This window comes from Branchiostoma floridae, unplaced genomic scaffold (assembly GCF_000003815.2).
Source record: "Branchiostoma floridae strain S238N-H82 unplaced genomic scaffold, Bfl_VNyyK Sc7u5tJ_511, whole genome shotgun sequence".
Classification (NCBI taxonomy): domain Eukaryota; kingdom Metazoa; phylum Chordata; class Leptocardii; order Amphioxiformes; family Branchiostomatidae; genus Branchiostoma; species Branchiostoma floridae.
This window is the reverse complement of record NW_023365885.1, coordinates 4,924-19,081: the sequence shown is the minus strand read 5'-3', so window position 1 is coordinate 19,081 and position 14,158 is coordinate 4,924. Positions and strand designations below refer to the sequence as shown.

At 39.1% G+C, this 14,158-nt stretch overlaps 1 protein-coding gene across 1 annotated transcript; it reads left to right on the top strand.

The window, feature by feature from the left end:
• Window positions 1-208: 208 nt before the first annotated feature.
• Window positions 209-11,116, top strand: LOC118408916 (maltase-glucoamylase, intestinal-like). The gene is made up of 18 exons (XM_035809773.1): window positions 209-331; window positions 1,025-1,156; window positions 1,860-1,967; window positions 2,287-2,358; window positions 2,903-3,028; window positions 3,520-3,622; window positions 4,137-4,266; window positions 5,172-5,305; window positions 5,626-5,660; window positions 6,068-6,187; window positions 6,798-6,946; window positions 7,519-7,603; window positions 7,921-7,977; window positions 8,159-8,289; window positions 8,895-8,983; window positions 9,676-9,725; window positions 10,126-10,275; window positions 10,833-11,116. The coding sequence occupies exons 1-18, from the start codon at window positions 224-226 to the stop codon at window positions 10,977-10,979; spliced, it is 1,926 nt and encodes a 641-aa protein (XP_035665666.1). The 5' UTR covers window positions 209-223; the 3' UTR covers window positions 10,980-11,116.
• The last annotated feature ends 3,042 nt before the right edge of the window (window positions 11,117-14,158 follow it).

Sequence of the window (14,158 nt, the reverse complement as noted above, 5' to 3'; positions counted from 1 at the left end):
CTCTCTGACAGTGTTTCCAGTAATTACGAATGCACAAGAACACGCAAACATCCGGGCATTCCAAAAACACGTAGTCGGAGACAAACAACAACAAACTTACAATATGGAAGTTAACATCGCAGCTTACAAGCGTATAAACTAACAAAATGCAATCAACAAATTGCAGCTGTGACACTGAAAAAACATTTTTTTATCCCTTTTTCAGGCGATTGGAAGACCGTTCATGCCGCCATATTGGTCTCTGGGCTTCCAGCTCTGTCGCTATGGTTACAAGAATCTAGAGCATATCCAGAATGTCGTCGACGGCATGAGGAACTACAATATTCCACAGGTAAGATAAAGTTTTAACGTGTGCATGTCAAGGTGTATGTGTATGTGTATGTGTATGTGTATGTGTATGTGTATGTGTATGTGTATGTGTATGTGTATGTGAATGTGTATGTGTATGTGTATGTGTATGTGTATGTGTATGTGTATGTGTATGTGAATGTGTATGTGTATGTGTATGTGAATGTGTATGTGTATGTGTATGTGTATGTGAATGTGTTGTGTATGTGTATGTGTATGTGTATGTGTATGTGTATGTGTATGTGTATGTGAATGTGTAAGTGTATGTGTATGTGTATGTGTATGTGTATGTGTATGTGTATCTATGATAAACGAATGGGCGCCTAAAATTGGTCACATTTTCTCTAAATCATATTTTACTTAAAATGAAAATTTCACGAGTCTGGTCATAAAATGGGGAAATATCATAAGTTTAGTTGTTTGAATTTACAGATACATGTTGCCAAGATATGTAATTATGTGTAGGTGTATGTGTGCTGTTCTGAGAGTGACCATTGATGCTCTGCGGTATCTGAAAACAACCATTTTATGCGTCTTTGCATCTCTAATTTTGGGACCAAGCCTAAACATAAAGTACCTTTAAGGGACCAAGGTAAAGGGCCATCTCTTGTACATTTGACGGTTAGGATACCCTATACCCATATCCCATGTACATCTATGATATTTTCCATGACAGGATGTGCAGTACGCTGATATAGACTACATGGAGCGTCAGCTGGACTTCACTCTTGACCACACCAACTTTCACGGCCTCCCTGCCTACTTCAGACAGCTGCAGGACGAAGGGATGAAAACTATCATCATTTTGGTAAGGTGCTGGTAGAGATAACATTACGTCAACATCATACAATTGATCACGTTGAATTGAAATTATAAATTGGGGTCATGTGGCGTATACGACGCTTGGGATTTAGCCCCGCCTATTGTAAGCTCCTCGAGGTAAGGGTGATCGGCCCATCCAAAAAAAATATCCCGAATAATTGCCGTATGATGACGTTCTGCCGATGATACATCTCGCAATGTCGACGTCAATGTTCGAGTACAAGTCTTCAAATAACCATACCCTTATCTGTTATGTTTACACTACCTTTGCATGTCTGTATATTGCAATAAGAAATGATAGATCGCATATCTATCTATCCAGTTAACGCTCAACAAATTGCAAGGCACTCAGGTGTCCCAATATAGTCATACTGACATCGCAGGGGTAGTCCAATTGTCTAGGGACTAAAACACATGTACACTACTTTCCGGAAGGGTGTGTTGGTCTGTAATACTGCAGTACCTTAGAATACTGCTAAGGGGTCAAAATAGCTATTTTAGTGCCTCAATTACTACCCACAAACCTACATTGGATATTACGTTAAAGGTGTCTAAATTGGATATCAACTAAAAGCAATAACCCCGCTGGAGGTGATCCTCCTTCTAATTCCCTGCAGAGGTAATGAAGTAGTTTCTGGTGTATTTAAAGAGCTTGGCAATGCAAAAACAGGAATTTCCGCTCTTTTCAGGACCCCGCTATCAGTAAGAACGAGACCAACTACCCAGCCTGGGACAGGGGTGTCCAGATGGACGTATGGATAAAAAACGAGGACCAGAGTGGACCTGCCTACGGGAAGGTTAGTGAGGAAATTAAAGACATATGATCAACCTAGCTAAAGGAGGTTATCTAAATGATATCAACAAGTTAGAATCATGTGAAATTGTAAGAGAAAAATGATATTGTAGTTCTTTTACACAACCAGTTATTTTCATCTACTGACTTTTTGCTGCCTGTCAGACATCAACCATCTTTGAACTGGTTGTGTATGAAAATATCCTATGTGCTGGCCTTCAATATCCTATGATCTACAATTTGCAACCAGATGAAATTAGAGATATATTACGAATTGGCCAGTAAAACGTTTATCTTTAAGTTATCTGTATTATATTCATCAGGTGTGGCCGGAATATGCGGACGAGTTTCTACCAGGAAAAATGGAGAATGCTTCATGGGACTTCCAGGTGGAGGTGAGTTTTTCTCATATACATGTATGATTATTCATTGGTAAATGATAATGAGTATGCTTGATATAATATATTCAGAGTCGTCAACTGCGGTTGGACAAAATCATATGAAAGCCATATTAATAAAATCGGTTTACCTGCAAAATCGCACCGAAATGCTAATTGCATACATAGTGACATGAACAATCCCAAAGTAACACTAGTTCCCAATAAACCACAAGGCACTTTATGTTTACTAAATATATGGTTGGGTTTGAAGAACGATGGGCATCCGAGAGAAGTGGTCGGTTTGACTTCTTCCTTGAAGGCAGTGTTTAATGAACTGTCCTACGTTCTGCCGAATACTAGGTGTTTTTTTAAGAAACATCTACAATCTTCTGAGTGATATCCTAAATGGTTAAGGTCGGAAAAAAATTGGTCGGAACCTCTTTGAAATACTCTGTTTCCTTCTGAGTCTTAATGACTACTAATTATATATATATATATATCTAATAAAATGTATTTCTTATTCGACTGCATATGATAAGTCATATTTTATCATCCACAGAACTACCGTTCGCTGGTTGGTTTTCCTGACTTCCTGAAGCCGTCCACTCACGACTGGTGGCACGAACAGATTGTTGACTTCTACAACGACCCGACAGAAGGCATCAGATTTGACGGGATATGGATCGTATGTTATTTTATTTCAAAACTTTATCAACATTACATAGACTGCACACGTATAGTTGTTCTATGCACATGTATAGCTGTCTTAGCGTGGTACTGTTGTGTCGGATCAAATATGAGGCTTTTGCCTTTGGGAAAGGTACTCCCTCAATAAACGTCAAATTGGTAAAAATGAGAATCTACCTTAAAGTAGAACGTCTGCTCACATAAGACGCAGAGCGGGAGGCCCCGTGTTTTTGGAGAGCCATACGTTTAAGATCCAATCACACCTAAGAAAAAGAGTAGGTGTCCTTCCCGGTGTGACTGGGTCGAATCGTACAGCCCAGTCTTAAGCAGCTGTTACCTCTTGCGCAAAATTATTGTGTTCTAACGCGGCTTATCGGCTATGCAAAGCCGACAAAAAGCAAAAAAAGACAACAACAACAAAATTATACATATTTCGGTGTCACATCTCATTTAAATCCAGCATTTTATGTCTTCTTTTCGGGGGGCCAGGACATGAACGAACCCGCTAACTTCATTCCCGGAAACTACGACCCGACAACCAATTCCGGGAAGTGTGAGAACAACATATGGAACAACCCTGACTACACGCCTTGTAAGTTGTCATCTTTATGTTCGTTTGACTTTGATAAATATGACGATACGAAGTTAAGTATCTCTGGAGCTTAAAATGCTGTTTTGTCATTTCATTTCCCATCATCAGCCATTAAACATAACATAACGCAAAAATTATCCGTCAATTTTCATCAGGTTTGTATACTGGGTAACAATGATCCCTGTACACAAACAAGTTATCTGACGTTGGTGTGACCATCTCTCACCTCCCGCATAGTGTAATAAACCGTGATCGATGAGGGGGGGGGGGTACAAACTCAGTCACGTTTACTGTCTCATTCTTCACACTGCAGCAGCGACGCCTAGCTACAATGCGCAGTATAACAAGTCAGTATTGCCAGTGACGGCAAATAACCGGAACGACGGAATAGGCCCAAAAACGTTTTTGTGTAAATAGCAAAAATACCTTACGCTGTACTATCAATTTATCCAATTCTCTAGAAATTCCACTGTTATTTACTACTTCGATTTTGTTTTTCGGTACAAATCTTCAGGGGTGATGGGTGACCTGTACAGTAAGACCATCTGTATGGACGCACATCAGGAGGGTACAGACGGCACTACTTACAGACACTACGATGTTCACAACCTGTACGGCTGGAGTCAGACGCCTACTACACTCAGGCAAGTATATCAGAATATTAAAGATTGCAACTATGATAAAACGTGTAGCCATGTGACATAAACATGAAATTCCTGAAAAATTGAAAGGTTGATTTTGTTACTCCTTGTACGTGTGTGTTTCTTTTCAGTGTTTGTCCGTAGTTATTCGACTACACAGCTGTCAGTATTGTGGCATAAAATGAATGGGAAGATGACTGCAGAGGATAGACCTGCCGGATTAGTAGGAAGTAGAATTCAGAGGTGGTAAGAACTATAATAAGTCATGAATCAGACATGACAGTTCACATAGAAGCCAATTTGCGCATTGCCGGGAGTTCGCTCAAAAGACAGTTGAAAATCGTCAACTGTAATTTATGTCAGTTCAGATCGATGGATTGACTTGAACCTCAGTATTGATATATAGGAACACAACGTGGACATTTTTAGCAAAAATATTGAGATTCGTGCAACCCCGACTTTATCTCGAGTGAGCGGTTGTGAGCGTTTTTCTAAAATGACAATACAGTCTTTTTAAACTCTTTCTCATCATCATTATCACCAAATATCAGTTACTGAAGCAACTGGAGATGATTGGAAACGGTCAGACGTTTCAGATGGTATTAACTAATATCAACTACTTTTTGTGACACTGAATGAATCTGGAAGAAACTGTTATATGCCCTAAGTATGAATGCAAAAGAGTGAAGAATTAAAATTTCGATGCCTAATAGGAAACAAGGTTAAAGACAATGTCAAAGTCAAGCCGAGATATTCCAGATTTCTTCAGTGCCACTATGGATAGTATCTTGAACGTCTGATCCATTTTTAAAATCATATCCAGTTGCTTGAGTAACTTTTCTTTGGCGCGTGGCTTGTTACCTGGATGTCTAACCTAAATCGACGTACTCGTATCTTGCTCTGTCTAGGAGTGCCCGAGTAGCGACAGGGAAGCGCAGCATCGTTGTGACCAGGTCCACCTTCCCCGGCAGCGGCAAGAGCGGAGGACACTGGCTGGGCGACAACACCAGCAAGTGGGACCACCTCCATAAGTCTATCATCGGTACTGTCACATCGCTACTGCACATGCCCTGCTAGAAATTCTCAACAATGAATGATCTGCATAACTCATTAAAGAACACATAGTCTACGCCAAAAAGCAGTCACTCAAGCAACTTGATATGATACCATCCAGTTGCTTGAGTAACTGCTTTTTGGCAAATCTTATTACCTGGATGTATAATCTTCATCGACGTAACACATAGTCTAACTTTGTGGAATTCTAACACATTTGATTCGTGTCCCATTGTATTGCACACAGTTTTTTGTAAACCAATTTGAATCTGTTCCATTAACGGCGAAATTCTACATCTTTATCAACAGGTATGCTGGAATTCAACCTCTTTGGAATCCCATATGTGAGTAGTAACCAGTTGTTAGCATGTTAGCATTAAAGTTCATCTGTGTTAGATAGAATACATTATAGAAATTGCTGAACTTTCTTTCCAACACTGAAATTGATATAGGGACTAACCCTAAATTTTCGGTCAAACTCCAACAAACAAACAAACATAATTTAGGATACGTCCCTAATTTCAGTGTTGGAAAGAAAGTTCAGCAATTTCTATAGTTGTTAGCATGGTTGTTGAGACATGTATTTGGCTGTAAAATCAAAATTAAGCTTTTGACGTACTTAACATTGATATCGTATCATATACATGTATACATATTTATCTTCAAGTTGCAAAATATGGAACTGAGAAATTCTTGCGTCGTTTAAAAGGAGTATTTAGGATTTTACTCTATTTTTCCCTGTCTTTGTCAGATCGGTGCAGATATCTGCGGGTTCTGGGGCGAGCCTGACCGTGAGATGTGTTGGCGGTGGATGCAGCTCGGAGCGTTCTACCCTTACAGCCGCAACCATAACCAGAAGGACGTCATAGCGGTCAGTACCACGGTGTCCGGGCGTTTCATCGTCGTCAACTCTAATCCAATAAACCTCGACCCTAACCCTATATTTACCTCAATCCTAGTTCGTTAATGGTAGCCCTTATCTTAGCCCTAAATAACAATAAATCTAACTATAGAAATGAAGCTAGAGACAACAGTTTTTTAAAGATAGAGTTATAGACCAATTAGACGAGTGATGACGGATCATCCAACGACGAAACGTCCTGATACTCTTACTCAATTTTTGTCGTTGCAAAAGTCTTATCATTCTTACTATAGAAAACGCATTGGCGCTTATATTTCAAAATTTAAGATATCTCCTATCAATATTATGAACATAGTCTTAGTGTAGACAATAGACTAATAACCTGACATAACTGTGGTGGTTTAGCCACGTGTCCTTCCTTCCACAACAAAATTGGCTACAGGCCAAACGAGTATCCCATTGCACTATTTCCATCTAACATCCTGCCACTTGGACTAGATACAGTGCGGACACACGCCAAGACAAACGAATAAACGACCAAACAAACAACCTAAAATAAATAGCTCCGTTTTCACGGAAGTAAAAACAATAAACAAACACTCTACTCTTTACAGTTCAGGAACAAGACCCGTCCGCATGGGGTCCGGAGTTTGCCGAAGCTTCCCGGGCGGTGCTGTTAACCCGTTACCGCCTACTGCCCTACCTCTACACGCTCTTCTACGAGGCGCACACTAAAGGGTCTACTGTTGTTCGCCCGCTGTTACACGAGTACGAACATTCACCACTCTTGTTTTTACTTATACCCCCTTTCCACTTTCCACAAATTTAACAGATAGCTCAACGAATTCTATGGAAAAGAAACGAAACTTTTTACATTTTGTGTGCTTTTTTTGGTCTTCTCAGTCACACTTTTACGTTTTGTATGATATACCAAGTGTGAAAGCGAATGTTACACATATCCTATTTAGAGCGCATCGCGATCGCCATCTATAGCTAGTGGAAAGGGGGCCTTAACGCAAATATCTGTGCATCTTTGTTTATCACCTTGTCGGTGCCGCTCGTTTATGTGTTTGTGGGCAGTATAGGGCTCTAGAAGGTAGTGATGTGCCCTTATTTGGTAGATGGATAGATTTTAGAAAAAAAAGACAAGTTAAGTTTGATATTTGGTCTCAGGACCAGCAGCTTTAATCGGTGACACAGCAGAACTTTTGGCTTTGATATCTCGTGTTCCGGAAATGCAATTGTCCTGATTATTTACGCTTAGATAGTTTTGTCTATCTTATTTATGCCGATTTTCTAACTTTATATTTGAAGTCCGTGTTTTTGTGTCTTCTGCAAAGGTTCCGTACGGATAGGAACGCCTGGACTATTGACAGACAATTCTTGTGGGGCCCAGCCCTTCTCATCTCACCAGTACTGGAACAGGTAAGTGTAGAGATAGCATATTACACGTATCTAACATAAAAATATATAGCTGTCGAGTCTCTGTCACCTTTTTCTATGTGGATGAAAGGGATATATACTCTCCAAGCAGAGATTATACTGTGACCTTCATATCATATGCCCTTTCTTCTCACTGGTGGCAGACAGTTATGAGAGTAACAACATTGTCGACGTTAGGTATAATATGTTTGGATACCAGGTTAATTTACAAAGGCATCCAATTTTCTACCAATGGACAAACAGTAGTTTTCTCATTGTATCGATGATCTAACATATATCTCTTTCTTGATGTTCACCAGGGTGTCACCAGTGTGACTGCGTACATGCCTGATGCCCGGTGGTTCGACTACTACACGGTAAGCTGTAAACACGGAAAAATTGATACATTTATAAAAGTACAATGTCCTACCATGTCGAATTTAGACGTTTAACTTTTAAAACGTTATCTAGGCACAAGTACTGTCATTGAATATGTTATCATTGTATTTTAAAAAGCCATCTCCATATATAAGCCCTTGTTTGGTCATTTTCCTGTAGGACAGTGAAGTCAGTTCCTCCAGCCGTGGCAGTAACATGACAATCCCGTGTGATATGAACTGTATCCCGCTCCACGTACGAGGCGGATATATCATCCCAACACAGGAGCCCGCAACCAACACGAAAACAAGGCGAGTAAAACTATTGCATTTGTATCATTACTAATGGAGTGAGCAAAGTATCGAATAATATCTATAGGTATAAGATGCCCACTGGGCCTTTTTTTTGCATTTTGAAATGCTTAGCGTGCTCTAGCTCTACATTTCAGTCGTGTTTTTTATCGTTTATTGTTGAATGTGTATTTGCTTCCACGAAGTTGGATACCCTAGACTTAACATTTTCGTATCGTTAATTCACACAGGACAACACATTTCTAGAGTTGCAGTTATACACAAGTATCATGCTGTAATGAATAGATACCCGCGAGAAAAAGTAAAAGTTATCTTGTAGTATATTTATCGCAAAGAATGTATACTCCTTCGTAAAATTTTGCCAATGCCTATGCCACAGAGTTTAATGAGAAAAAAATGAACGCAAAACACGTTCAAGTACTTGATACAAAAGTTACTTTAACTAGAAGAATTCTGTATCAGTTGCGTGAGTAACCTGTGTATACAGTCGCTTGAGTACCTTGGGTATTGTATAATTAATTCCCTTGATGCCTAACTTTCATCGACGTAACGTAATGCATTTACATGCTTGAAAAAATATGCTAACATCTTTTGTTGATCTTCAGCCGACAGAACAAGTTTGAGATGTTGGTTGTGCTCAATGATGACGAGTCAGCGGAAGGTCGGTTGTTCTGGGACGACGGAGAAAGTGCCGGTAGATTGACTGTCATTAGTTAATTTTTCATATTTATTTTCCGTATATAGGGCATGGTGTGAAATATTTTATTCGTAAAGTGTCGTTTTTTTTCTACTTTCTTTTTCTTGTCCCAATCTTTAAAAGGATCGATTATCTGTACCTAAAGCAGCTTGATTTTAAGGGACGAGGCAATTTGGGGGCGATTTCTAGACACAAAATGTACATTATGACTCCATCCTGGGCATCGTTTTTAAAAATTCAATTTTGGAATTGTTCATTTTTGCATAAGGAAGAGGATGGGGGATATGTGCTAAATGTGCTCATATGCAACGTGCAAATACCGGCCTTTCTATTTGTTTTTTTTTTCAATTCCAAATCATGGAATGAAACTTTTCCTGCAAATGGTCATGTTATTAACTGAATAATGTTATGACCCTACTTGCATTGATGCCCGTAGGTCACCTCTCGCTTTTCAAGATAAGGTCACGGCGACGTGTAATTGCTGGGTCCCGGGTTAATTTTAACTGAGAGTAAAATGAATCCAAGGGCCTGGCCATGCCGCAAAATGGCATGGTAACCACAGGGTGTTCCAGAGGGGCACGAAGAGGTGCAGAACAATCTCTCAACATAACCAGGGGTCCACGTTTCCAAATGAAACTGATATGAAATATCAAATTTGCTTTACATGTCTGTTTTTTTCTCTATTGCAGACACTATTGAAAGTGGGGATTATCTTCTGCTGGAGTTAAGAGCCAATATGGTAAGCTGATAAATGATTCCTCTAGAATGGTATTTTAAACCCGTCAATAAGGTTGTCAAATTACTAGGTATCAAAGCTCCTTTTTCACAGCCATTGAGTTGTTATCGTTTTTCACGATATCTTTGAAAAATCGGGACCTCATTTGCAAAGATGTAGCAGCGACACCTAGCTGCAGTGCGAAGTAGGGCTAATCAGTAGTTCCGGAATTCCCTGACAAGGTTGTCTGACGGTCACAGAATCGTCGGCTTTAGTATAATTCATTGGTTTTGAATTAACTTATGAGCTTTGATACTCCAATTATGGCTTTTGAGCATTCCAGCGGATTTCTGTGATGTATTTTCTGTTTGTATTCTGTAGGTTCATTCATTCTTCATCAATTTGAAAATATTTTACTCTGTAGGGTGGTTTTACCACGATTGTCACTCACAAAGGGTACCAGCCAGACAGCACCACAACGATCGGTAGTGTGAAGGTGCTCGGCCTGAAGAGCACAGTGGGGGATGTAAAACTGGACGGCGTGAGCACCTCCCGATACACGTATCGGCAAAACGTGAGTCCTATTGCTTGGAACCGGTCACGGATATACGTAGTAAGATCGCAAACTAAGGCCGGTTCCATTAATACTATACTGCAATAATGTACTTACTATACTGTTAACCATTACTTACCAGTCATATTTTGGTCACTTGCAATTAACCCAGAAATTTGCAATAAACGCATTCAAGTATAATTCGATTCAATTATTCCTTTATAGACATCGCGACCAACCGAATATGACCATTTGTCAGGAATGAGTGCACTCCTTTAGAAAATTGGACATTCCTCAATTTTCAAGCGTACTTTCACCTTGAAAATCGGATGTTTTAATAAAGTTATTCTTAACTTGATGTTTAATTGAAGATCTGTATACTCAATATCAACTCGTCGGAACGGTATTTTCATCTCCTGACATTATCATTTGCTTGTCAACTAGTTAGAACCAGTTTTGGTTTTATGTATTTTATTGATTCTCAAAGTTATCTCCGTTTTCATATGTGCCATTGTACTTGCTTTTTTTCTTGAATAAAAGAAAAACAATAAAATGAATGAAATTATTCTGTTTTACAGGTGCTTCACATCACGGGCATGAATCTGGACCTGGCTGTCAATCACGAGATTAGGTGGAGCAAGACTACTTCAGCTGCAGTACACCTTATACCCGCAAGATGGCAACTGCTGTTCGTGTTCGCTGTCCTCTGTGCTTTACTGACGTGAAAACGTCATATGATGCTATTGTGTATTTGAAAATTAAAATCTAGAGTTAGAAATTAAGCAAATGTTGTGCCTTGTTGATTAATATGGATAATATCATCTGGCAACCCCAAAACTTATGCAAGCATTCTATACGAATTTAAAAGAAAATAGCAATCGAAATGGCAGAGTATGTTATACCAAAGAAGAGAATTTCACTCTTGTTATTTTTCATCGTCCTCTTTGACTTTCACATTTACTTTGGCATAAGTATCCGTTTTCCGATGTGTCATTTTCAGTTTACGGCATACATGTGCTGCAGCTTTGTACGATTTATGTTATTGTTGAATTTTAGACATGTTTTCAAGTTTTTAATAACGTGTAGAGGATGAGATTTTCCAGCTTTACTTTTGTATGGGGCTGAAATGAATCTGTTTGTTACAACAAATTAGAAATAATGACGTGTAAGCAACACTGACACCGTAGCCTTACTTACCGCGGATTAGCTTGTCATAATTTAAAACCGGAGCCCGGCCGTGGGCAGTATAAGGGGACGAAAAGGATATAAAAGAGAACAAAACACGTAAAACATGGTCATAAACGTTGGTATGAAATCGTTACAGAGATTGCATTGTGTAGATATTTTGTGCATGATCACTGTTTATCTGAACACCTTTATAAAATACATCTAAGCATGAAAGTTGATCTGTGTTAGTAACCATGGTTCACCATTATCCGCGGGGTAACCTATATTCATTGTTTCATAAAACAGGGAAATTAGGGACAGAAGTTGGTTCAAACTGCAATGTTTTGAAAATATCACAATTTTAAACCCTGCTTTTAAAAACATCGGACACAGGTTACCATTAACGAATAGAGGAGAACCAGCATTAAACAGCATTATAAAGAAGCCTGATCTTCACATAGACAGCGCTTTGAAGAATTTAGCAGAATGGACCCGTCCACTGTTACTTCGTGACGTCAGAGACACGTGACCGAAAAAAATTGGTTAGTCGCAATTTCTTGTAAGTGCTGGTTATGTGAAGTTTAGTCTTTCTACATATATAAAATGCATTGGAGTTTCTTACTGGTCAATTCAATAAAAGCCTTGACCTTCGTCGTATCAGCAGACGTTTTATTTAGCTAGTTGATTGGTTCCCATCGTTACATTCCTCCGGAGAACACTAAAGGTTACAACACGGAAAACTTTACAACTGATTAGCGCTGTAAAACTAGATTGGATACCACTGAGATAAAACGCAGCATCAACGGTTTAGTGGTCAACGGTGTGATTCTATTTCGCGTCTCTCTTTCTTTTTACTGCTCAACGACAAGCAGATGCTTAAGTAGCAGATTTTTACACCACATGCAATTCCGACCTCGATTATGCCAGGTTGACACATGCGTATTTGTTAAAGTCCGTATGAGGTCCGCATGGAATTCTTTGTCAGGTCGCTGGAAAAGAAGGATAAATTGGAGAAATATGTCCAAATATGAACGGTTTGCGAACTCCACTGACATGTTACTAGTATTTGGGATGTTATCTGGCTATCTTTGTCTGATTTCAATTATTTTTTCCAGTGACCTGTGGAAGTAGAGGCGACGACTTTCATACGGACCTCATACGGACTTCAATATATGCGCAGGTGTGACCTTTCTGCGACCTAGTTTCGACTGAGCAATCGCAGCGTTCAACGTATTTTATTAGCTAAAAAAATTTAAAGCTTTTTTGGTCTTTTCAGTCAGGTTTTTGTGTTTTGAACATTATAATTACCATTATGTTAAGGCTACAGAAATGAGATTTAGGTCGCAGAGAGGTCGCCGCATGATCGTCGCCAGGTGGAATGGGGGTTCACACGTGCGTATATACTCAGGTCCTTGCGAGGACCGTGTAGAGTTCTTAGTCTCTTCCAGGCTCCACAGGTCACTGTAAAAATAGTAGAAATTAGACAAATATAGACGCATAACATGTCAAAGGAGTCAACTGGCCTAGGAGTATGGTCTGCGACAAGCTAACTCGTGTGGCATATTATCTGTCTAAAAGTATCTTGTCCAACTTCTATTATTTTCCCAGCAACCTGTGATGCCAGGTAGTGACTGATACGGACCTCATCCTGGCTTGAATGTATGCGCACGTGTGAATCACCCTTTATGCTCTTGTCCGTCAGTCGGATCTCTTGCAGCAGCAGTAGTTTGGACCACAATGGTTCGGTCGCCAGGAACACCCCTCGTCCTGTAGATAGTGGTAAGTGCTCAAGCCACGGTCCGTCTTATCCACATAGAAGGCATCAAAGCATTGAATGTCTCTGTAACATAACGGGTAGAAATTTAATTGTAGGATATCCGACAGGGAGGCGAAAGTAAAATGTTCCCGCAAAGTATTATTGAAGGAACGTACGTATCATAGGAATAAAGAAATATTAGTCAAGCGAATATTTCGGAGTCATACAGTGTTGGAGAGAATGATTTTACTGCTCTGGAAAGTCAATAAACCTACTTGTAGGAAGAAACACTGCCCAGTCAATATTTTTTTGAAATACACATGCAACTTAGGGTGAAGTTCGGTTACAATCTTGACCTTCTCTGACAGTTAATGCTTAGTTGGATGTACCCGTAAATATTTTTATTTTTTTTATTTTTTTTATTCAATATAACTTTCAAATACAAAAAAGAAACCCTGTGGCAAGCCCCCTAATATAACATAATATACATAATGAGGAGTAACTTATTACAAAGAATGTTGGTCTCGAAAGTTAATAACAGAAGATTGTGTCACAAAAATAAGGCTTAGTATTCGAAGATACATTCTTAAATATGGCATATTTTGCATGTAATAAACATTGATTCAAGTATTTATTCATTTTCTGCTTGTTAACCTTACCATACATAATATCAGTTTTTGTTAATACAATATGTTCTGAAAAGGTTTTGAGCCACCATGAGCAAAAGTCGTTCCAATAACTAATAACATAGACACAATCTACAAACAGGTGGTTTAGGTTTTGTTTGTTGTTACAAAAAGGACATTTATCTGAGTCTGTAACTTTGATTTTCTTTAAATAGCAATTTGTCGGCAAAAATCTATGTATGATCTTATACTGAAAGTACTGTAGTTTAACATTCTTAGTACATGTGAAAGGTAATAAATACACTTTTTCCAAGTTGTTTTCATTTTCTAGAACGCTTAACAATTCATCTTGGCC